This window comes from Phyllobates terribilis, unplaced genomic scaffold (genome assembly GCF_046119375.1).
Source record: "Phyllobates terribilis strain yellow unplaced genomic scaffold, ASM4611937v1 Scaffold_9__5_contigs__length_417890890, whole genome shotgun sequence".
Lineage (NCBI taxonomy): Eukaryota > Metazoa > Chordata > Amphibia > Anura > Dendrobatidae > Phyllobates > Phyllobates terribilis.
Window position 1 is genome coordinate 21,813,089 of NW_027362769.1, and position 25,558 is coordinate 21,838,646.

The window sequence follows — 25,558 nt, forward strand, 5'->3', positions numbered from 1 at the left end:
CCAATCACTGAGCTCAGTGGCTATATCCATGTAGGTGGCACAAGCCACCGAACCCAGTATTAGGCCATGTTCAGTATTTGGTCAGTATTTTTTCTCAGGAGTGGGAGCCAAAACCAGGAGTGGAACAATCAGAGGAAAAGTATAAGGCTTTGTGCCCACGACGCAGAAATGCTCCGGATTTTTCCTGAGCGTTTCTGCATCTCCCTGGCAGAAAAAACGCATGCGAATTGTACATGCGGATTGTACATGCGGATTGTACATGCGTTTTTCCTGCCAGGTAGAAGCGTTTGTCAAGCGTTCTTCACATGCATTTCCACATGCGGGTTATCAAACGCTTTCCAAGCGATTTTGGCATCACTTGGAAAGTGCTTGACAACTAAGTCACACTATTTAAATCCATGTAAACGGCATGGATTTACATAGTGTGACTGTAAAAGAATGGTAAAAAATACAAAATATACATTATTACTTACCTTCTGATGGCCCCCAGTGTCCTTGTCTTGGCTTGCGGTAGAGTAAAGGACCTGCCGATGTCAGCGGTTGCGTGACCGGTCACATGTCTAAATGACGTCACCGCAGGTCCTTTTAGTCTACCGCGAGCTGCCAGCAAGCCAAGACAAGGACACCGGGGGAAATCAGAAGGTAAGTATAATATTTATTTTTTATTTTATTCTTTTTTTTTTACAGGTACTATGGTACCCGGGACCGGAGGAGAGTCTCCTCTTCTCCAAACCCGGGTAACATCCACACATTGAAACACATGGAATCCGCATCTGCAAATGCAGTGATGCAGATTCCATGCGTACCAATGCAAGTCTATGGCGGCAAAAACGCTGCGATTCCGCAAAATAATAACATGCTGCGATTCCGCATAATAATAACATGCGGATTATCATTGGGGAACATGGCAGACCTTCTACCAAGCGTTTTTTAAGCATTTCTGCAGCGGAATTTCCACTGTGGAAACGCTTAAAAAACGCACAGTGGGCACACAGCCTCTTCATACCACTTCTGTATTTATCACCCACTACTGATTTTCATTTGCAAATACTGATGTAAAATACTGATCAAATACTGAAAGTATGAACGTGGCCTTTTCCTCATGTTCACACCTTGCTGTTTTTATAAATCAACAAATATAATTTAATAATAATTAATAATTTTATTTCTATACTGGCAACATTATATGCGGCACTTGCAACAAATTGCTATTTATACAAATCCTGCTTTTTCAATAAAAAAAAAATCTAATGTAATCAGTTTTCAGTACACACATCAAAATCATTTTACTGTAATGATGAAGACTGTTATAAATGATAAAATGTGGGGCCCCGTAGCAAAGTTTAAAATCAGATGCTCATTGTTGTTCCATATTTGAGACAAAAAGGGACTAGTGTTTGCTTTCATCCTTTAAGTGGTATTGATGGCCTATCCTTAGGATATTGGATTCGATTTTCTCCTGCCAAGAAACTTGTCTGCAGCAAATACTTAATATGTGCACATACACTTTAAAGCTCACCTGTCAGCAGGATTGTGCTCAGTAAACCACATACACTGTCAGGTGGGCCCCATTACACTGATTAAAATGGTACCTTGGTTGATGAAATCAATACCATGGTTCTTTTTTAATCTTTATTTGTAGTTTTCAGTTAATGAGATGCTAGTGCTCCGGGGTGGTCTGTGGGCGGGGTTTTATGTGGTGCTCTGATTACAAATGTATCTGTATGTGGGGTAAAAGAAAAAAATTTTAGCTCCAGGAAAATGGACGCGGCATGTGCGCAGTAGCAGTTATCAGCAAGCGTTCGATGCTACTGTGCACGCACCACGGCCATTTTGTTAGAGCACAAAATTAAATAAATTTAACTCCAGGAAAATGGTCATGGCGCATGTGCAGTAGCAGTTATCGGCAAGCAATAGCTGCTACTGCGCATGCGCAGGAACCGGCGCCATTTTGCTGAATGTAATTTTTTTTTTTACCCCACATAGTATACGCATTATGGAAAATGGAGGCAGGTCACTGAAGGATCAGCGACCTGTCATAAAAGCACACAGATGAATGTTTAAGCAGAGCATCACATAAAGCCCCGCCCACAGGCCCCCAAAAGCTCCAGAATCTCATTAATTGAAAGCTCAAAATAAAGATTAAAAAAAAACACAGGACGGATTTCATCAACCAACGTGTCATTTTAATCAGTGTAACAGCGCCCACCTGAGAGTGTATGGTGTTTACTGAGCACAATCCTACTGACAGGTTCACTTTATGGGCTCACTGCCACTTGCGATTAAATCGGACGAATGCAATCCGATTGAAAATCGGATTGCATTCGTACCAATTTAATCCTATGCTTGTGTTCTCAATGGCGGTTTTTATTTTTCCTGCTCTGATCAGACGGAAAAAAAAGCAGCGTGCTGCAATTGAATGCGGAATTTGGATCGCACGCACCAATACAAGTCTATGGGTGCATGTGAAACACCGCACTGCACTCTAATATCACCCGATTACAGTGCGATTCCCGCTGACACCGGCAATGGAGAAGATGGAAAAATTAATTTCTCTGTCTCCTCCGCAGCTGTGCTGCGATCCTCTCATGCGAGAGGATCGGAGCACAGAGCACTGACACTCGGCTCTTGCTTGCAGCAGAGCAGGAGCCAAGTGTCATTAGCATATTGCATCCGATGCTGTCACATCGCATGCCATATGCAAATGGGACTCCAGCCTAAGGGAAATGTTCAGGTAAGCAATTCCTATAAGTTGTCAAGTATTGTATGTGATAACAAAAGGTCCATGCATCAAAACTCCTCAATGCTTAGACTAAACATTTCACTGCTTATGTAAGAACATTACTGATTAGAAAATGCTACTGAAATGTTTACTGCATGATCAAATACTGCAGATATCATTCAAGATATATAAGGCTAAATGCCCACGATGCAGAAATGCTGCATATTTTTCCGCTTCTCCCTGGCAGGAAAAACGCATGTGGATTTTACATGCGTTTTTCCTGCCAGGTAGAAGCGTTTGTCAAGCGTTCTTCACATGCATTTCTGCATGCGGGTTATCAAGCGCTTTCCAGGCGATTTTAGTATCACTTGGAAAAGTGCTTGACAACTTGGTCACACTATATAAATCCATGCAACCGGCATGGATTTATATAGTGTGACCAAGTAATTGTTAAAAAAAAAGAATAAAAATGGTAAAAAATAAAAAAAATAAAGATTAGACTTACCTTCTGATGGCCCCCGTTGTTTTCTCCCCTGCACCCGGTCTCCCCGTGTCTCGGGGTAGTCTAAAAGGACCTGCGGTGACGTCATTTAGTCATGTGACAGGTCACATGACTAAATGACGTCACCACAGGTCCTTTTAGACAATCACGAGCCGCCCAACACACATGACGCATCGCTATGGAGAACGCGGGCCATCGGAAGGTAAGTATAATCTTTATTTTTTATTTTAAATTCTTTTTTTAACAGGTACCATGGTACCTGAGTCTGGAGGAGAGTCTTCTCTTCTCCAGACCCAGGTACCATCCTCACATTGAACTGCATAACATCTGCATGTATATACAGTATGTATACTTACGGATGTTATGCGGTTCAATGCAAGTCAATGACGGCAATTACGCTGCGTGTCCGCAAAATTAATGGACATGCTGCTTATTTTTCCACAATGATAATCCGCAGCGGAAATTTCCGCAGCATGTGCACAGCACTTGCGGATTATCATTGGGGATCATGGGGCACGTATTACCAAGCGTTTTTTAAGCGTTTTCGCTGGGGAAATTCCGCGACAAAAACGCTTGAAAAACGCATAGTGGGCACGCAGCCTATTGTTATGATACAATAACATTCTCTTACCGTTGTCCATGAGTAAACATAGCCATCAACGTTAAATATTGGTACAATGTAGATATCCACTTCTTGGAGGACTTTGTTTAGCATAGTGTTAGTCCTATGAGTTGATACAATCTGTGGAATGAGGTAAAGTAAGGAAAAAGAAAGATTAAGCTTTTTTCATTTAAGAATGCCTGCAATTTCCTAAAAAAGATTTTAAAAAATTGTGTGATTGCTCATTAATAGCTAAAATTTACTGGTTTGAACACTGCCCAACATTTCTCCTAAGTGTCCCAAGCAGGGCTGTGGAGTCGGTAAGCCAAACCTCTGACTTTGACTTGATAAATTTACTGTAGCACAGATTAATCACAGCTAAAAGTCTAGACCCTTAGGCTGTGTGCCCACTATGCACTTTTCAAGCATTTTTGATGCGGGTTTTCCGCAGCGTAAACGCTTGCAAAATGCTTGGTAATCCGTGCCCCATGATCCCCAATGAAAATCTGCATGTTCTGTGCCCATGCTGCGAAATTTTCCGCAGCAGATTTTTCTTGCGGAAAAATCTGCAGCATGTCCATTATTTGTGCATTTCTGCATGTGGATTTGAGGTCCCAATGCACTTGAAAAATGCAAGTCAAATCCGCATATAAAAACGCTGCAAAAACGCGTCAAAAATGCGTGTAAAATCCGCAAGCTTTTCTGACTGCCAAGAACATGCCGAAACGCTGCAGAAATTTTCTGCTTCATTTCTGCATCGTGGGCACATACCCTTAGATCAGGAAAAGGACAGACATTTATAGGACATTTTATAACTTTCCCAAATTGTTATGAAAAAATATTCCCCACAAACTGCATTGAACTACTGTACCCAATTTATTATATATTTTAAGAGTCGGAGTCGGTCCATTTATACTGACTCCGACTACACCAAAATGAGCTCCGACTCCGATTCCACAGCCCTGGTCCCAAGAGCCGTTTTTCAAAACAACAAGCATCTCCGTATTTGTCTTCCTTTTAGGAAATATGTGACATCATTAATTGGCAATTGCAAAGAGAGCTGCCAGCAGCGGATCTTGATGATTTGCGTGGCCAAGTGCATTCAGCGTGCCAGGACATTCCCCAGACAACCATTAATAATCTCATTTATAGCATGCAAAGGTGTGTAAGTGCAAGGATTTTTGCGCGTGGCGCAAATAGTCAATCCAAGATGTTTCGAATATTTGTTTCCATGTTTTCATCATTTGCATTTCATTAACATGTCTATCGATTCTGTGTTTTCCATAACCCCATGCCTTTTCCATCTTGGTGTTGCAATTGCAAAGTTGAGGAGTATATATCTCACTGCAATCATTGGTATTTATATCCTTACTATGTTTTTATTAATTTTATTACATTTTAGAACAATATGATAGTACAGTAATGGCTATGGCTCATACACCCCTGCTGCCAGTGTCAGACTGGAACTGAAATTCAGCCCTGGCATTTGGAAGCACACAGGCTCACTTGCTGTGTGGTTGTAATGGTAGCCCTTGACCGAGTTGTACTTCGGGGGGCCTCAACACCCTATACATGGGTCCCTTTCAGGGGTGGATTAAGAGTAGCCAGGGCCCCGGGCAGTTTAGAAGGCGTGGGCCCCCCCCCCCCACACCTGATGTATCATGTGACATGTCACATGATCCATGTGATAGATCATGTGATAGTTCACATGAAATTAATTTGGCACAATATTAATATATTAATTTTTTTACATTAATTGTATGACTTAATATTGAGCACAATTAAGTATGCTGACATCCCCTATATACAGTATGAGACCCTACACACAATATGAGCTTCCACAATCCTCTTATACACAGCAGGAGTCTGCATGTAGCCATCTATACACAGCAGGAGGCCGCACGTAGCCATCTATACACAGCAGAAGGCCGCACGGTGCCATCTATACACAGCGGGAGGCCGCATGTAGCCATCTATACACAGCGGGAGGCCGCACGGCGCCATCTATACACAGCAGGAGGCCGCACGGCGCCATCTATACACAGCAGGAGGCCACACGGCGCCATCTATACATAGCAGGAGGCCGCACGGCACAAATCTCTTCACAGCAGGGGGCCACAGATAGCCATCTATACACAGCGGGAGGCTGCACGGTGCCCCCCCAGAGACAGTGGGAGGCCGAATGCAGTCACGCACACACACAAACATACATACATATACATAGACGCATAAACACATTTGAAGCACAAAAATGCATATAAACAGACATCACACAATGATATCTGCCTGCACACACACACACTCACTCAATCACACACTCACTCACACACTCACTCACACACGCACTCGCTCACCATCCCCCGGTTCGGCTCCAGTCGTCCAGCTCCTCTCCGGTGCAGCAGTGCAGTGCACACTGCGTGATGTCATGCTAGGAGACACGGCTGCGCACAGGGCCTTGTCTCCTATCTGTGACGTGGCCGAAGAAGAAGCAGTGGCCTTGGGCAGCTGCTGGGGGAGCGGTCCTGGGCTCCCCCGTCTCTGCCTGCCGGTATGTGACGCATTGGCGCCCACATATTATAATGAGGGCAATCTGGCCGTGGGCCCCCCGTAGCCCCTGGCCCCAGGTGGTAGCCCAGATTACCCTCATTATAAACCACCTATGGTCCCTGTGTGTGCATGTGTTGCAGTTTCTGCTGCCGACACCTTCAGACTAGGTTCTATCACAATTTGTGAGGCACTAAGACCATTTAGCTCCACGATGAAGAAAATAAAGTCTCGTTTACTACGTCTGGAACATATGTACAATGAGTAGTAGGAAAAATGCTCATGTTTTTCATCTGTACAGTGTAACAGAAGTTCACAATTGACAGTTGCGGATGCGGAACATTGTGTAGACCGTGAATCAAATGAATCACAGGCTATGCTGAGGGCCTCCATCTTCCAATACAGGGCCACACTGGCAAATGTGTTATGATGTGCCTACTGCACCCAAACTGCACTCTGTGAACTGTGTAAGGGAGCTCTCTCAGCTACCACCCTATGGACGTGTACCAGCCTGGCTGATCCTGTATTTATTCACAAAGACCTCCAGGTCTGGCTAACACTAAGACTGGTTTAAGAGTTTAAGATCCACTTCCAGAAGGTCCTCAACTTGCCTGCTATGTGGAGAGACTGCCACCCGCCCCTGTTACTTGTTTGCTGGAAATGTGCTACCTTGTATGTCTGCTCTTCACACACACCCGATGATGAACAGAAGTGACTGAGTGTATCCTTTTCTCTCTCTAGCTCAGTTAACACTAACTATATAAATCAGAACTAACCACCAGTGGCCATTACTCCTCCCCAAATATGTTTGTGTATTTGTGGGTTATGGTTCATCAGATGTATATCATATTTACAGAATACAAGCTGCTGTAGTAGGAGTTTCCCTTCAGGAATTTTTTGATTTCTTTAGACTGGAAGAAGGGACATATTTGTGTTCCATTCCTAGAAGAATTAAATAAATGTTGCCCCGCACCTGCTTGTGACAAGCGATAGGAGCAGTGTAATGTGCCACACTGATTAGGTGTCCAAATAAAAGATATGCAAGCAATTTAATTATTACATTGCTTCCAAAACTTTTATTTCCGTCCCAAACCAGCATGTAATGTTTAGTCAATTCCTTTTTAATGATTTTAAATGTATCTATACTTGACAACTTGAAAAGGCACATGAGGGCAATTCCAGTAGACAAAAAAGTGCTGTGCATTTTGCATCAATCAAAGATTTCCTTGGATTTTTCCTACTTATAAAGGGAATGCCCCTTTAGAGATATAGATAGCAAACAGTAAATATGACCCTATTCAGCACAACCAAAAATCACACCAGATCCCCTAAATAAAGAGTCCACAGTAAGCATCGTCCATCATTGTGTAACGGGTCTGGGAGGCGGAACCTTTGAGCAACTTATACAAGGGGGTGGTCCTTGTAAGGAAGCGGGTGGCTCCCAGGGAAGACGGGCAGGTAGTCACGGCAAGTGACAGGGACAGTCTCTGGGTAGAAGGGCAGGTAGTCACGGCAATTGACAGGGACAGTCTCTGGGTAGAAGGGCAGGTAGTCACAGCAAGTGACAGGGACAGTCTCTGGGTAGACTAGCAGACAGGTAGCAGGTGGACGCTCCCAGGTGAGCGGGCAAAAGTCTCTGGATGGGCAGGTGGTCACGGCAAGTGACGGAAGAGCCTCCAGGTAGGCTAGCAGGCAGGTAGCAGGTAAGCGCTCCCAGGTGAGCGGGCAGGCAGGTCCATAGACAGACTGACAGGTGACGGAAGGCAGACCGTCGGACCGCAGGCTTGCAAGCAGGTAAGCGGATATCAGGCAGGTATCAAGCAGGAATCTGGCAGGTGACTGGCAGGTAACAGGCAGGAATCTGGCAGGTGACTGGCAGGTAACAAGCAGGAATCTGGCAGGTGACTGGCAGGTAACTGGTAACGGGACCTGAGGGCTGAAGCAGAGTGAAGGCTTTGCAACAACATTGCTCGGGCACCTCCATTTTGGAGGAGGTGCCTTATATATGGTGAGGTCCTCCGGCCATTGGCCGGTGACTCCTTAGGACGGCGCGCGTGGACCCTTTAAGAGAGGCCCTAAGCACAGTGGCCGGGAAGCAGCGCGTGCTGCCAGCAGAGCGGGAGGAGGACGCCGGGCACGGAGCGGAGAGGTGAGGGGAACAGTGTCCCTGCCTAGCAGGAGGCAGGGACGCCGACGCTACAGTACCCCCCCCTTTAGGCCCCCCCCTTTTTAGGCCAGACAGAAATTTATCAAGGATGAGAGGGGCATGGATGTTCTCCCGGGGCTCCCAAGTTCTCTCCTCTGGACCAAACCCCTTCCAATCTACCAGAAAAAAGGTTTTTCCTCTTACCCTTTTGGTGGCCAGAATGTTCTCTACCTCAAACTCATTTTCAGCGGAAACCGGAGCAGGAGGCGTACCTGTAGACTTGGAAAAAGAGTTAAGCACCACGGGTTTGAGGAGAGATACATGGAAGGAGTTAGGGATCCGCAAGTTGGCCGGGAGTTTCAATTTATAGGCCACTGGGTTGATTTGTTTGATAACTTCCAGTGGGCCGATGAACCGAGGCCCTAACTTGTAGGAAGGAATCTTGAGCCGGACATACTTGGACGAGAGCCAGACTTTATCTCCAGGATGGAATTGTGGAGGATCCAGGCGTTTTTTGTCAGCGTGTTTTTCATCCGCTCGGACGACTGAAGGAGTGCGGATCGGGTACTCTCCCAAATGGAGGAAAATTTGCTAACGAGAGATTCCGCAGCCGGAATGTTCACCGAGGTGGAGACGGGAAATGGGATCCGAGGATGCTGACCGAAGACTACAAAAAATGGGGATTTGGAGGAAGATTCGCTCTCGTGATTATTGTAAGAGAATTCGGCCCATGGCAGGAGATCCACCCAGTCTGAATGGTAGGCATTAACGAAGTGCCGGAGGTAACTGGTCAGGATCTGATTGATCCGCTCCACTTGACCATTGGACAGTGGGTGGTATGCGGAGGAGAAGTCCAGGGTGACGTCTAGCAGCTTACATGTGGCTCTCCAGAAGCGTGAGGTGAACTGGACCCCACGATTCGACACGATGTGGAGGGGCAGGCCATGGAGACGGAAGATGTGGCGGATAAAGTCTTTAGCCAGCTCGGGTGCAGACGGGAGGCCTGGCAGGGGAATGAAATGAGCCATTTTGGAAAAGCGGTCAGCGACCACCCAAATGACCGTACAACCGGCAGAGACAGGGAGATCTGTTATGAAGTCCATAGCTATATGCTGCCAGGGGGCAGCAGGTACTGGAAGAGGAAGGAGGCGACTGGCTGGCAGGTGTCTCGGAACCTTGTTGCGGGCGCAGGACACACAGGCAGAAACAATGTCTATTACGTCCTTGTGCAGGGTAGGCCACCAGTAGTGCCAGGTGATAAGCTGGAGGGTCTTTTTCTGACCGGCGTGGCCAGCAAACTTAGATGAGTGACCCCAGTGTAGGATCTTCTCCCGATCACGTACCGTTACGAACGTCTTACCGGGAGGGAGACGATTTAGACTCACGGGGGCCACCTGCATTACTCTGGCGGGATCGATGATGTGTTTAGGTTCCTCCTCAAGATCAGACACCAGGAAGGATCGGGACAAGGCGTCAGCTTTGATGTTTTTGTCAGCCGGGCGAAAATGAACAACAAAATCAAAGCGAGCAAAAAACAAGGACCACCGGGCATGGAGCGGGTTAAGTCTCTGGGCACTCTGGAGGTAAGTCAAGTTCTTGTAGTCCGTGTAAATTATTACCGGGTGAAGAGCCCCCTCGAGCAGGTAACGCCACTCCTCCAATGCCAGCTTAATGGCCAATAACTCTCGGTCTCCTATAGAATAGTTGCGCTCGGAAGAGGAGAAGAGTTTGGAGAAGAAGCCGCAAGTTACCATTCTCCCGGAAGCCGATTTTTGGGTAAGTACCGCTCGGGCTCCAGAGGAGGAGGCGTCAACTTCCAGGAAGAATTGCTTGCTGCCGTCCGGGCGATGCAGCACCGGGGCGGAAGAGAAAGCCTGTTTTAAGGAAATAAAGGCTTCCTCTGCTTCGGGCGGCCATTCTCTGGGATTAGTGCCCTTACGGGTGAGCGCACAGATAGGGGCAGTCCGGGAAGACAAGTGCGGTATGAAGAGGCGGTAGTAGTTGGCGAAGCCCAGGAACCGCTGAATGGCCTTCAACCACTCTGGTCGAGGCCACTTCTCGATGGCAGACAGTTTCTCAGGATTCATTCGTAGGCCGGTCTGAGAAATTATGTAGCCCAAAAATGGAAGTGAGGTCTGCTCAAAGAGGCACTTCTCATATTTAGCGTAGAGGTGGTTCTGCCTGAGCCTGAGCAGAACCTGACGAACATCCCTCCGGTGTGTGGGGAGATCCGGAGAGAAGACCAAGATGTCGTCCAGGTACACCACTACGCAGGAGTAGAGAAGGTCCCGGAAGATGTCATTGACCAACTCTTGAAAGATGGCGGGAGCGTTACAGAGACCGAAGGGCATTACCAGGTATTCATAGTGGCCGTCCTGGGTGTTGAATGCCGTCTTCCATTCATCCCCCTGACGGATACGGACCAGGTTATACGCCCCACGGAGGTCCAGCTTGGTGAAGATTCTAGCCCCCCTCAGACGGTCAAATAATTCCAGAATGAGCGGAAGGGGGTATTTATTCTTCACCGTGATCTGGTTAAGGCCTCTATAGTCTATACAGGGACGGAGTGAGCCGTCCTTCTTTTTGACGAAGAAGAAGCCTGCTCCCGCCGGGGAAGTAGATTTCCGGATGAATCCCCGGGCCAGATTCTCCTCAATATATTCTGACATGGATCGGGTCTCAGCAGCGGACAAAGGGTAAATGCGCCCACGGGGAGGAGTAGTTCCGGGCATCAGGTCGATTGGGCAGTCGTATGGTCTATGAGGGGGTAATGTCTCTGCCTCCTTTTTATTAAAGACGTCCGCATACGACCAATAAGGAGCCGGAAGACCAGGTAGATTGGCTGGAGTAGGAGAAGGACGGACAGGATGGACGGGAACTAAACAAGTCTTATGGCAGTCCTGTCCCCAGCGAAGTACTTCTCCGGTCTGCCAATCAAGCACGGGTGCATGTCTCTGAAGCCAAGGTAGGCCTATTAAGAGGGCGTGAGAGAGTCCAGGCAGAACATGAAAGAAGATGCTCTCATTGTGCAGCATTCCCACCTGCAGGGTTATGGATTCGGTGATGAGTTGGATGGGATGTGGTAAGAGGCCCCCATCCACGGCAGCGACAGATAAGGGTACAGCTAGAGGTTTGGTGGGAATGCGGTATTTCTCTACCAGAGACTGAGAAATGAGATTTCCAGCAGCTCCAGAGTCAAGTTGGGCTAGTTCAAAATAACGGTTCTCCCTGCAGATGATAGAGACCGACAGCAACAGAGATGGAGAGGGTTTACTCTTGTCTAGGACGACCTCTCTGAGCGATCCTAGACACAGGCGTTTCCCGACCTCTCCGGGCAGGAACGGATCCGGTGCTCCTTACTGCCACAGTAGAAGCAGCTCCCCTCGGCACGGCGTAACTCTTGACGGGTTTTGACCATCTTGGTCTGGTCGACCTGCATAGGCTCGGGTGAGTGCGCCTGGGGAGTAGCGGGAGAAGTGACAGGTTTCTGAAAGGTAGGGGCTAGACGTGGAAACCTCCTCTCACGGGTGACCTCTTTGGCGCGTTCCTGGAACCGGATGTCAATCCGGGTGGCAAGAGTTATTAAGTCGTCGAGAGTGGTAGGTATGTCCCGACCGGCGAGTTCATCTTTAATACGGCCAGACAGACCTTCCCAAAAGACAGACACCAGGGCGTCGTTATCCCAGGCCAGCTCCGAAGCAAGGGTACAGAACCGTATGGCATATTGGCCCACGGTGAGATTTCCTTGATGGAGGCGTAGCAGAGATGATGCGGATGAGGTCTTCCGTCCGGGTTCGTCGAAGACTTTCTGGAAAGCCGTGAGAATGGCTGGCAGGTTGGACACCAGGGGGTCTCCTCTCTCCCATAGAGGATTTAGCCAAGCCAGTGCCTCCCCCGTGAGATGGGACATGATGAAGGCTACTTTGGCCCGGTCGGAGATAAACTGGTGGGACAGGAGTTCAAAGTGCAGGGTGCACTGGTTTATGAAGCCCCGAGCTTGAGCGGGGTCGCCTCCGAAGCGAGGAGGTGCAAAAAGCCGGGGTCCGGGGCAGGATGCCATGGTATTGGTGGGCAGCGGCGCTGCCGGGCTGCGAGTCATGACACTAGCGGTGGTTGCTGGTGGAGCAGTCAGAGTGTCCAGGTGAGAGTTGACATTCCGCAGATGACTCAGGATGGACTCCTGTTGGGACCTCTGACGGGACAGTTCATGACATAGGTCCGAGAGCGAGGGAGCTTGGGTGCCACCGGGTTCCATGGCCTGAACAAACTGTAACGGGTCTGGGAGGCGGAACCTCTGAGCAACTTATACAAGGGGGTGGTCCTTGTAAGGAAGCGGGTGTCTCCCAGGGAAGACGGGCAGGTAGTCACGGCAAGTGACAGGGACAGTCTCTGGGTAGAAGGGCAGGTAGTCACGGCAAGTGACAGGGACAGTCTCTAGGTAGAAGGGCAGGTAGTCACAGCAAGTGACAGGGACAGTCTCTGGGTAGACTAGCAGACAAGTAGCAGGTGGACGCTCCCAGGTGAGCGGGAAAAAGTCTCTGGACGGGCAGGCGGTCACAGCAAGTGACGGCAGAGCCTCCAGGTAGGCTAGCAGGCAGGTAGCAGGTGAGCGCTCCCAGGTGAGCGGGCAAGAGTCTCTGGACTGGCAGGTGGTCACGGCAAGTGACGGCAGAGCCTCCAGGTAGGCTAGCAGGCAGGTAGCAGGTGAGCGCTCCCAGGTGAGCGGGCAAGAGTCTCTGGACTGGCAGGTGGTCACGGCAAGTGACGGCAGAGCCTCCAGGTAGGCTAGCAGGCAGGTAGCAGGTGAGCGCTCCCAGGTGAGCGGGCAAGAGTCTCTGGACTGGCAGGTGGTCACGGCAAGTGACGGCAGAGCCTCCAGGTAACCTAGCAGGCAGGTAGCAGGTGAGCGCTCCCAGGTGAGCGGGCAGGCAGATCCATAGACAGACTGACAGGTGTCGGAAGGCAGACCGTCGGACCGCAGGCTTGCAAGCAGGTAAGCGGATATCAGGCAGGTATCAAGCAGGAATCTGGCAGGTAACAGGCAGGAATCTGGCAGGTGACTGGCAGGTAACAATCAGGAATCTGGCAGGTGACTGGCAGGTAACTGGTAACGGGACCTGAGGGCTGAAGCAGAGTGAAGGCTTTGCAACAACATTGCTCGGGCACCTCCATTTTGGAGGAGGTGCCTTATATATGGTGAGGTCCTCCGGCCATTGGCCGGGGACTCCTTAGGACGGCGCGCGTGGCCCCTTTAAGAGAGGGGGAGCGCGCGCGCCCTAAGCACAGTGGCCAGGAAGCAGCGCGCGCTGCCAGCAGAGCGGGAGGAGGACGCCGGGCACGGAGCGGAGAGGTGAGGGGAACAGCGTCCCTGCCTAGCAGGAGGCAGGGACGCCGACGCTTCACATTGTATGTATAAAATAGGACACTTTCTATAAAAAAGGAAGATTCCATATATAGTAATAATAGATGACAATGTATGATAATGGACACCATTGTATAAAATCAGGAGGAATGACACTAAATACAATAAGGGTGACTGTATATTATGATGAGTAGGAATAGCAATGGGTTGAACTTCACTCCTAATGTAAAATTGTGAGAGGGGCATGCTACCTTGTGGAATCAGTCCCATGCATCCAATTAAATATGGATCCAAAGTGAAAATTGAATGTATCACTCCAAAGGAACTATTTCAAATCCAAGACAAGCCGACACAATGCATCTTGGATTTGAAATGTAGTGTTTGAAGTGTATGTTTGGAGTGATACTTCCAACTTTCTCTTTGTATCTTTATTATATAAAGATATGACACTATATGTATTAAAGGAAGACATACTATATAATATCAGGCAAAATGTTATGCAGTTGTAAGGAACAACATCATATATAAAAATAAGAGAGGACATTGTATCAAATATTAAGGGATGGCATTGTATATGCTAATAGGGTGCCCACATGGCTATCCTTACTTTAGAGGGTGGAGGTGGTCTATGTCATGCTGAAGTGCATTGCCTGGTGTTATGATTGTGTAACAACTCACACGGGAAAATAGGTAAAACACTAAAAAACTGCAACTGACACAGCCAGTTCCTGTACAGACTAGAGATTCTGATCCCGCAAACCCTAGTTGATCCTGCGTGAGCAGAGATAGCCCTAATAGATTAAACGATGGCAGCTTGGACCTTTGCTGCCTGAAAGGCTGTCAAGCGCTTCACGTTCCTCCTAAGGAACCATAGGGCAGAGAAGAGTGAAATTTACCTACAGAAGGAAAGGAGTGCTGAGATAGAAAGCGCTTCCAGATGGAGTTAAAACAAACCATGAAATACAAAGTGAGGAGATAAGGTACCTACTGCTAGAGAATATGCCCTTTACTTCCTAAACAAGATACAGGTGAAAAGTAGGTGAAAAGCATAATCAGCAGAGATAAACCCTAGGTGGTCTTTCACTGACTGGCATAAACAACAGCAGGATTGCTGGACATCCAAATGAGAATATCACCAGCAGGAAACACCAGTAGGGAGAAAGTATATACACTGTGTTCCAAATTATTATGAAAATAATATTTTCTCAGATTTTCACAAATTATCTATATGAATTGCAGTCATTGTAATTTTCCAGTCAAATAACTATTAGAGTACAATTGAAAGATTTTTGTACAAACTGCCTATGATAACAGTATATTTAAAAAAAAATAAAAAACTCAAACTGCACTCAAAATGCATGTTCCAAATTATTATGCACAGCAGAGTTTTCAACCTTTTCATTTTAATAAAGAACAAAAAAATGGTCATTTTTGAAATTATAAGCATTAGCAGGTTATTACAAACTGAAATCAAACAGTTTTCAACTCAAAACTTTATTCTAGGTGATGTTACATTTGCACATAGGACCCCTTGTTCGAAAGGAGCTTCTGAACTCTCTCGTCCATTGAATTTGTCAGGTTTTGGATGGTTTCTGCTTTAATTGTTTTGCATAAGGACAGAATACCCTCCCAGAGCTGTTGCTTAGATGTGAACTGCCTCCTGCCATCATAGACACTCCTTTTGATGATGCTCTAGAGGTTCTCAATGGGGTTGAGGTCAGGGGAGCATGGGTGCCACACCATAAGTTTGTCCCCTTTTATGCCCATAGCAGCCAGAGATGCAGATGTGTTATGTGCAGCATGAGACTGGGCATTATCATGCATGAAATGATCTCGATGGTCCAGATGGATGGAGTGGAGGATGGCTGGTTGATGGACACCCCATGCAAACACGGCTACGGCGCTAACAAGGAGGAGGTGGAGTAATGTTTTGGGCTGGAATCATGGGGAGAGAGATTGTCGGCCCTTTCAGGATTCCTGAAGGGGTAAAGATGAGCTCCATGATGTATGTTGAGTTTCTCAAACAGCACTTCCTTCCATGGTTCAAGAAGAAGAACCGTGCATTCCGCAGCAAGATCATTTTCATGCATGATAATGCCCCGTCTCATGCTGCACATAACACATCTGCATCTCTGGCTGCTATGGGCATAAAAGGGGACAAACTTATGGTGTGGCACCCATGCTCCCCTGACCTCAACCGCATTGAGAACCTCTGGAGCATCATCAAAAGGAGTGTCTATGATGGCGGGAGGCAGTTCACGTCTAAGCAACTGCTCTGGGAGGGTATTCTGTCCTCATGCAAAACAATTGAAGCAGAAACCATCCAAAACTTGACAAATTCAATGGACGAGAGAGTTCAGAAGCTCCTTTCGAACAAGCGGTCCTATGTGCAAATGTAACATCACCTAGAATAAAGTTTTGAGTTGAAAACTGTTTGATTTCAGTTTGTAATAACCTGCTAATGCTTATAATTTCAAAAATGACCATTTTTTTGTTCTTTATTAAAATGAAAAGGTTGAAAACTCTGCTGTGCATAATAATTTGGAACATGCATTTTGAGTGCAGTTTGAGTTTTTTATTTTTTTTAAAAATATACTGTTATCATAGGCAGTTTGTACAAAAACCTTTCAATTGTATTCTAATAGTTATCTGACTGGAAAATTACAATGACTGCAATTCATATAGGTAATTTGGGAAAATCTGAAAAAATATTATTTGCATAATAATTTGGAACACAGTGTATAGCCACACGAGAAGGGTGATTGGGTAGACAAATAAATAAATTAAAACACCTGTTAACCTAAAAAGAGTAAAAAATGGATAACAGACAGTAAACACCTGGAGAAAAGGTGTAACTACAGTGGCTCAGTGGATAGAGAATACTCCCACACAGCACAGGTTCAAGGCGTCGATCCCAGATGCATAACACCTGGCAGTTGCTTCTGGAGCCTTGTGTAGTTTATGTACTGCTCAAGGTTAATCTGCTTCTCTAGCCACCAGGTAGAGAGATAATACATATTTATTTAAAATGGTTATCAAGCCAACATTAATGACTGGAAAGCAATTTACTATTAAGGGTTAATTGCCTTCATAAGATTATTTTGATGCTGCATCTATTGCCTATATTTATTATATACATCAGGAAGTTTATGTTTAATAGATGCCTGTAATAATGTACAGTTTTAGGCATCACCCAGAGGTTCCATTGTAAAAAAAAGTATGTTTAACCCCTTTACTCCCGAAGGTTGTTTGCACTTTAATTACCAGGCCAATTTTTACAATTCTGACCAGTGTCACTTTATGAGGTAATAACTCTGGAACGCTTCAACGGATTCCGCTGATTCTGAGATTTTTTTTTGTGACATATTGTACTTCATGATAGTGGTAACATTTATTTGATATGACTGGTGTTTATTTGTGAAAAAAATTGGAAATTTGGCAAAAATTTGGAAAATTTCACAATTTTCAAACTTTGAATTTAAATGCCCTTAATTCAGAGAGCTGTGTCACACAAAATATAGTAAATAAATAACATTTCCCACATGACTACTTTACATCAGCAAAATTTTGGAACCAACATTTTTTTGGTAAGGAAGTTATAAGTGTTAAAAGTTGATCAGCGATTTCTCATTCCAACAAAATTTACAAAACCATTTCATTTTGTTAGGGACCACATCACATTTGAAGTGATTTTGAGGGGCCTCCATGACAGAAAATACCTAAAACTGACACATTCTAAAAACTGCACCCCTCAAGGTGCTTAAAACATTATTCAAGAAGTTAATTAACCCTTCAGGTGCTTCACAGGAATTTTTGGAATGTGAAAGAAAACAATGAACATTTTGAGTTTTTTTCACAAAAATGTCAGTTTAGACTCAATTTTTTTTTTATTCTTGCAAGGATAAAAGTAAAAAATGGACCACAAAATTTGTTGTGCAATTTCTCCTGAGCACGCTAATACCTTAAATGTGGGGAAAAAACACTGTTTGGGCACACGGCAGGGCTCGGAAGGGAAGGACGCCATTTGACTTTTTGACTGTAAAATTTGCTTGAATAATTAGCTGATGCCATGTTGTGTTTGGGGAGCCCCTGATGTCCCTAAACAGTGGAAACTCCCCACAGGTGACACCATTTTAGAAACTAGACCCCTAATGGAACTTAATTAGATATGTGGTGAGCACCTTGAACCCCCTGGTGCTTCACAGAAGTTTATAACATTGAGCCATAAAAATCAAATTTTAAAATTTTTCCACAAAAATGTTTTTCAGCCCCCAATTTTACATTTTCATAAGGATAACAGGAGAAATTGCACCATACGATTTGTTGTGCAATCTCTCCTGAGTAATCGGACACCCCATATGTTGGGGAAAACCACTGTTTGGGTGCATGGTAGGGCTCAGAAGGGAAGGAGCGCCATTTGACTTTTTGAATGTAAAATTTGCTTGAATAATTAGCGGACGCCATGTCGCGTTTGGGGAGCCCCTGATGTGCCTAAACAGTGGAAACCCCCCACAAGTGACCCAATATTGGAAACAAGACCCCTTAAGGAACTTATCTAGATGTGTGGTGAGCACTTTGAACCCCCAAATGTTTCACAAAATTTTATAACATAGTGCCGTGAAAATAAAAAAAATCACCCTCGGAAATAGGTAAAAATGGCACCAAAATTTGTTACGCAGTTTTTGCTGAATGTAGAAATACCCCATATGTAGCTGTACAGTACTGCTTAGCCACACGGAGAGACTCGGGAGGGACGGAGCACTATCTGCCTCCTGGAGCGCAGATTTTCCTAGAATAGTATGCAGACTCCCTACACAGCTCCTACATACACACGCGGTCAAAATTGTTGGTACCCCTCATTTAATGAAAGAAAAACCCACAATGGTCACAGAAATATCTTGAATCTGACAAAAGCAATAATAAAATAAAAATCTATGAAAATGAACAAATGAAAGTCAGACATTGCTTTTCAACCCTGCTTCCACAGAATTTAAAAAAAAATTAAACTCATGAAATAGGCCTGGACAGAAATGATGGTACCCCTGAAAATAACGTGACAAAAGGGACATGTTAAATCAAGTTGTGTCCACTAATTAGCATCACAGGTGTCTACAATCTTGTAATCAGTCAGTGGGCCTGTATATAGGGCTACAGATACTCACTGTGCTGTTTGGTGACATGGTGTGTACCACACTCAACATGGACCAGAGGAAGCAAAGGAAAGAGTTGCCTCAGGAGATTAGAAAGAAAATTATAGACAAGCATGTTTAAGATAAAGGTTATAAGACCATCTCCAAGCAGCTTGATGTTCCTGTGACTGCAGCTGCACATATTATTCAAAAATTTAAGATCCATGGGACTGTAGTCAACCTCCCCTGAACATGGCCGCAGGAGGAAAATTGATGACAAATCAAAGAATAATACGAATGGTAACAAAAGAGTCCAGGAATAGTGATGGGCGAGCACTAAATTGCTCAGGTGCTCGATGCTTGGGTCGAGCACATTGCAATGCTCGGGTGTTCGACCCAAGCAACGAGACCAATGTAAGTCTATGGGAAACTCGAGCATTTTTCCGGCGGCTCCCCCCAGGGGTCTGCTAGGGCCTAAAAATTGCCCAAATCGATGGGAACAGTGCTCAAGTGACATGGGAACAGCATGAGGAAGACCCCTGGAAGCATTTCTGACTCCCAGGTCACTGCTGTCAACAACGTTGTCAGAGGTATTACGCCTCTTTTACAGACTCACAATAAAACATACAAAAACGAAACCAAAATGGATTTTCCTGGGAAATGTGATAAAGAACATCTTTTCCAGGGTAATGAAATATATATAAGGCAAAATAAATATACAAAGGCAAAAATGCCCCTCCACACCTTGGGCTATGTTCACACGTAGCGTTTTTGATGCGTTTCTGCACTTTTGCATTGCTTTCAACTAAGACAAATGCATTCACTGGGAAATTTCATTTTAACATTTTACAACCTTATCTGGCTATGTGATGTGTGACACATCATCAGACACATGCAGACAGTGCTGAAAAGACATGGGAACAGCATGGGGAAGACCCCTGGAAGTATCTCTGACCCCCAGGTCACTGCCTAAAAGTGTGCCCATCATAAGTAATCCTTGACGCATGAGAAGATGCCTCCGCAATGCACCTGTCATTGCAGACTTACAACAATCACTGTCCACGTTCTTGTCCCAGTGCAGCGTTCAGATGTCCCTACCCCTTTCCTTGGAATGCAAGCACAAGTATGCAGCCAGCCACCCACCCACAGGCTGCAATACTATACGGCCAAATTTTTGACAGTTGCTTGCACTTGAAATGTGGCCTTTTAGGCTCGTGGAGGTGGAAGCTGTCCAGAACCTTATGGCGGCGGAGACCGAGTGTCCATACTTGGTCCCCAGCCGCCACTATTTGTCCAGGTGTCATCTCCGCCTTCCACAAGCACGGGTCCTACAACATTACCCTCCCTAGTTTACTTACTGATAAGGACCGCCTAACACAAACACGTGGACAAGTGAATGTGGCCCGGGACGGTAGGGAGCAAGTCCACAGCTTGTCACTGAGTTGTATTTCACCACAGATAAATTTTTTAGCTTTATGAAAGTACTGATATTTGGGAAACCCTATCTACTCCAGCTGCCATTTCTCACAGGAAGTCCTCTAAAGCTGCTTGCACTTGAAATGTGGCCTTTTAGGCTTGTGGAGGTGGAAGATTTTCACAACCTCATGGTGGCGGCGGTCAGGTGTCCATACTCGGTCCCCAGCCGCCACTATTTCTCCCGGTATCGTCTCCGCCATCCTCAAGTGTGGATCTCGGAACATTACTGCTGGTATTTTTCTGTGGGAATCTGCTTGCCTCCTACCAGCCTGTAATTTTTCCCGTGAACTATGGTACAACGCCATGGTATTAGCACTGCCCCCAGTACCAGTAGCGAAGCCATCCACAATTTCTTTCTCAGGAATTCTATTTGGTAGACTGAGTGGCTGCCAAAATACATTAGTTTCTCACAAAGGAGCTGAAGATACCAAGTGGCAGTGGATGCAAGTTTTTCCAGCCTGTTAGATATCAGAGGGTGAACGGCAGCACATTGGCTCAGTGGTTAGCACTGAAGCCTTGCAGAGCTGGGATCCTTGGTTCAAATTCTAGCAAGGACAACATCTGCAAGGATTTTGTATGTTCTCCCAGTGTTTGATTGGATTTCCACCTCAGTAAAAAAGGAGCCATAGAGTGTCCGGAAACCTTCCCACACACTTTTCTTAGCCAGGACTGCTTCTCGGCAGGGTTGGACAGTCCCACCAGAGAATCCTTGGGAAGGCCCTGGCTTCTCCATCAGGAGAGTTCATGATAGCGCAAACTTTGCAGCAGCTATGGTGCGCTAGAGAGGGGGACAAAGGTGAGCCCTCAGAATCAAATCCTCTGGTGGGCCCAATGTTTTTCAGTTTGTAACTGCTTCTCAGTGGGAGTTGTATTTTACCACAGCCATATTCTTTAGCTCAGTGAAGGGACTGGCATAGAGGGAAACTGTATCTACTCCGGCTGTCATTTCTCCATCATCAGGTTCCGCCCATTGTCACACACGACCATGCCTGGCTGTATGTTCAGTGGTGAGAGCCACAGATCAGGCTGCTGTGTTACAGCTTTCAACAACTCTGCAGTGCTGAACGGTTTGTCACCTAAGCATTAAGCATGTTATCTTCAGCACAGCGTGTCGCTGCTTGGCCAAGGTACTGCTGCATTGCTTTCAGCTTGTGACTGATGTGGTCATTTCGGAGATGGAGGCTGAACAGGAGGGGGAGGTGCAGGAGCAGAACAATGTGACTACATTGAGGTTAAATTGGCGACTCTGGTTTTTATGCTAAAGAAAGATCCTACTGCTTTTTTGTTTTTTTTAAGACTAATGCATTCACCGGGAAATGTCATTTTAACATTTTACAACCTTATCTGGCCATATGGTGCGTGACACATCATCAGACACATCCTGTTCCAGTTATGATGGAGGGACTCTGAAAGTCACAAAGCCTATTTTTATAGGGCCATCATGCAGGCCTTACTATTCTTAAAGGGCCAGCAGTCGGCCCTCGCTATTGTTAGAGAGGCATCAGCCAGCTATGCTTTGTTGTTCCCATTATTAGGAAGTGGGTCTCCCATACTGTTTGCCTATACAGTGAAGCAAGGCTGCCAAAAATTTGGAGGAACTCCAATGCCCCTTGCAAGACACGTAGAGGGGGTGATGGTAGTTATGGTGGTGAATGATATGGTGATGGAGAATGAGGAGAAGGAGGAGGACAAGAGCAAAAAGACAAAATCAGAAAGAGTATACCCATGTGTAGGTGTAACATAGTTTGTAAAGCCGAATAAAGACTTGCGTCCATCAAGTTCGACCTGTTAGTTCTGTAATTGCTAAAGTTGATCCAGAGGAGGGCAAAAACCCCAAATGATTTGGCCAATCTTCACCTGAGGAAAAATTCCCTCCCGACTCTGAAACCAGCAGTCAGAATAAATCCCTGTATCAACCTACTATTTTATTTTATTTGTAAGTATACGCTGAAATCTGCCTGGTATCTAGAAATGCATCCAGTCCCCGCTTGAACTGGTGTAGTGAATCCGACATTACCGTCTCCTCACTCAGTGAATTCCATATTCTCACTGCTCTTACCGTAAAGAACTCCTTCCTATGCTGGTGCTGAAACCTTTTCTCTTCCAGTCTTAGTGAATGCCCTCTTGTTACCGTAATATTCCTCCTTTTGAACAAATCCCTGGCAAGGTCTCTATACTGTCCCCTAACATATTTGTACACATTTATTATGTCCCCCCTCAACCTTCTCTTTTCCAGGCTGAATAGTCCTAGTTTTGCCAACCTCTCTGGGTATTGCAGTCCCTCCATTCCCTTTATTAATTTTGTTGCCCTCCTTTGTACCTTTTCAAGCTCATTTATATCCTTTCTATATATTGGGGCCCATAACTGAGCACAGTATTCCAAGTGTGGTCTGACCAGTGCTTTGTACAGTGGAAGAACAATGTTCTCATCCTTTGCAGCTATACCTCTTCTGATACATCCCATTACCCTGTTTGCCCTTACAGCAGCGGCCTGACTTTGGGCACTCCAATTTAGTTTGCTATCAATCAAGATGCCCAAGTCCTTTTCCATCTCTGAATTCCCCAATGATTTCCCATTCAGTGAGTACTGGTGACTTCCATTTTTCCTTCCCATATGTATGACCTTACATTTCTCCTCGTTAAACCTCATTTGCCATTTAATGCTCCACATACCCAGCTTATCCAAATCCCTCTGTAGGTCTGCACTGTCCTCTTTTGTATTAATTGTTTTACATAACTTTGTGTCATCTGCAAATATTGATATTTTACTATTTATCCCGTTGACTATGTCGTTAATAAAGATATTAAATAACATTGGGCCTAGTACAGACCCCTGTGGTACCCCACTAGTGACGCTTACCCAATCTGAGTATATTCCATTTATAACCACCCTCTGCCTTCTATCCTTTAGCCAGTTAGCTACCCACTTGCAGACATTTTCCCCCAGCCCCATCATTCTCATTTTGTATACCAACCTATTATGTGGCACGCTATCGAACGCTTTTGAGAAGTCGAGATACACAACATCCACTGGTTCCCCCTGATCTACTCGAGAGCTAACCTCCTCGTAGAAGTCAATCAGGTTTGTTTGGCAGGAGCGATTCCTCATGAATCCATGTTGGTTCGGGATTAAAAGATTATTAGCATCAAGATGCTCCGTAATTGCCTCTTTAATGAAGCTTTCAAAAATTTTGCCCACAACGGACGTCAGACTCACCGGCCGATAGTTTTCGGCGTCACTTTTCGCTCCCTTTTTGAATATTGGCACTACATTCGCCTGTCGCCAATCAAGTGGCACAGACCCAGTCTCAACAGAGTCCTTAAATATGAGATATAATGGTCTGTCTATCACATTACTTAGTTCCCTTAGTACCCGTGGGTGTATGCCATCAGGTCCTGGTGATTTGTTTATTTTAATGTTACTGAGGTGTTTCTGTACCCCAGCTTGGGTTAGATTTGTCATACTTAGTGGAGGATTAAGCTTGTCACTTCTCATTTCTCCTGTTAGTTCGATTTCCTTTGTGAAAGTTGTCGAAAAAAAATTATTTAATAGATTAGCTTTATCCTCATCTTTCTCTATGATTTTGTGTGAAGAGGTGCATGGGAATACACCTCCCAAAAAAAAGGCATAGGATTTGAGTTCATGTTACGCTGCTATTATTCGGTGGTGTTGAGAAGTCTGACCCAATCCAGCCCTTGTTCATTTTTATAAGAGTCAGCCTGTCAGCATTTTCAGTTGTCAGGCGGATGCGCTTATCAGTTATAATTCCACCAGCGGCACTAAAAACCCGCTCTGACAAAATGCTAGCAGCAGGCCAGGCCAGGATCTCCAAGGCGTAGAGAGCCAGTTCATTCCACGTGTCCAGCTTGAATACCGAATAATTATAAGGCACAGAGTAATCGAGGACGACGTTGGTATGGTCGGCAAGGTACTTTCTTACCATCTTCCCAAACTTTGCACTCCTTGTGAGAGTACCCCTCTCCTCAGGGCCTGTAAGATGGGAGGGGCTGAGAAAACTGTCCCAGAACTTTGACAGTGTTCCCCTGCCTCTGCTGGATTGGAGTTGTGTCTCTCTCGCCTGTAGTCCTTGGTTGTCCAATGAACTGTGACCTCTGCCACCAGCGTTTTCAGATGGGAATTTTTTTAATAATTCCGCAACAAGGGCCTTCTGGTACTGTCCCATTTTAGCAGACCTGTCCACCTTGGGAATAAGAGATAGAAAGTTCTCCTGGTAGCGTGGGTGTAGAAGTGTCACCAACTAGTAATGACTGTCACCCAAAATTTGGAGAAAAAGAGGGTCGCAGGAAGGGCAACGTAACATAAACTTAGCCATGCATCCGAGGCAGCTAACAGGCAAGACTTCCGTGTCCTCACCAAGAGGACAACTGACCATGCTCTCCTCCTCTCTGTCCTCAGGCCATCCAGGCTGAACAGACGGTATGACAGTTTTGCAGGTAGTACCGTCTATAGCGCATGAAACTTGCTCCTCCTCCTCCTTTCTCATTGTCACCCAATCCACGTTGGGATGAGATGAGGCTGGGCTGTGTGTAATCACACTGTATGGTTCCTTGCTCCTTCTGCATCCTCTTTGATTGTGAACAGAGAGCGTTTCAGAAGACAGAGAAGCGGGATGGTGACGTTAATTGTGGCATCACCGCCGCTCACCATTATGGTGGAGTCCTCAATGTTTTGGAGGATGGTACATATGTCTGACATCCATGTCCACTCCTGAGGTCTTATGTGTGGAGTCTGAACTGAATACTGACGGCCTTGTTGATGCTGGTAGTCAACAACTGCCCTCTTCTGCTCACAAATCCTTCCAAACACCTGCAATGTAGAGTTCCAACGCGTGGGGACATAACAAACCAGTTGGTGAGCTGGAAGCTGCAAACACTGCTGAAACACGGCAAGGGCGGCGGAAGCTGTAGGTGACTTTCTAAAAAGGGCACATAGGCGGCATACTTTGACAAGCAGATCCGGCAGCTCCAGGTAGGATTTGAGAAACCGCTGAACCATGAGGTCAAGCACATGGGCCAGGCATGGTACATGTGTGAGCTCGTCTCGCTTCAGAGCCG

At 45.9% G+C, this 25,558-nt stretch overlaps 1 protein-coding gene across 1 annotated transcript in view; it reads right to left on the reverse strand.

Annotated features, from left to right (window-relative positions):
- The window catches only part of LOC141161492 (carboxypeptidase O-like), a 421,709-nt gene that overhangs the window by 207,366 nt on the left and 188,785 nt on the right, over positions 1-25,558 (reverse strand). The window contains exon 7 of the mRNA XM_073646335.1: positions 3,856-3,966. Within this exon, the coding sequence (XP_073502436.1) occupies positions 3,856-3,966 (111 nt within the window). The remainder of the gene's footprint in view (positions 1-3,855; positions 3,967-25,558) is intronic.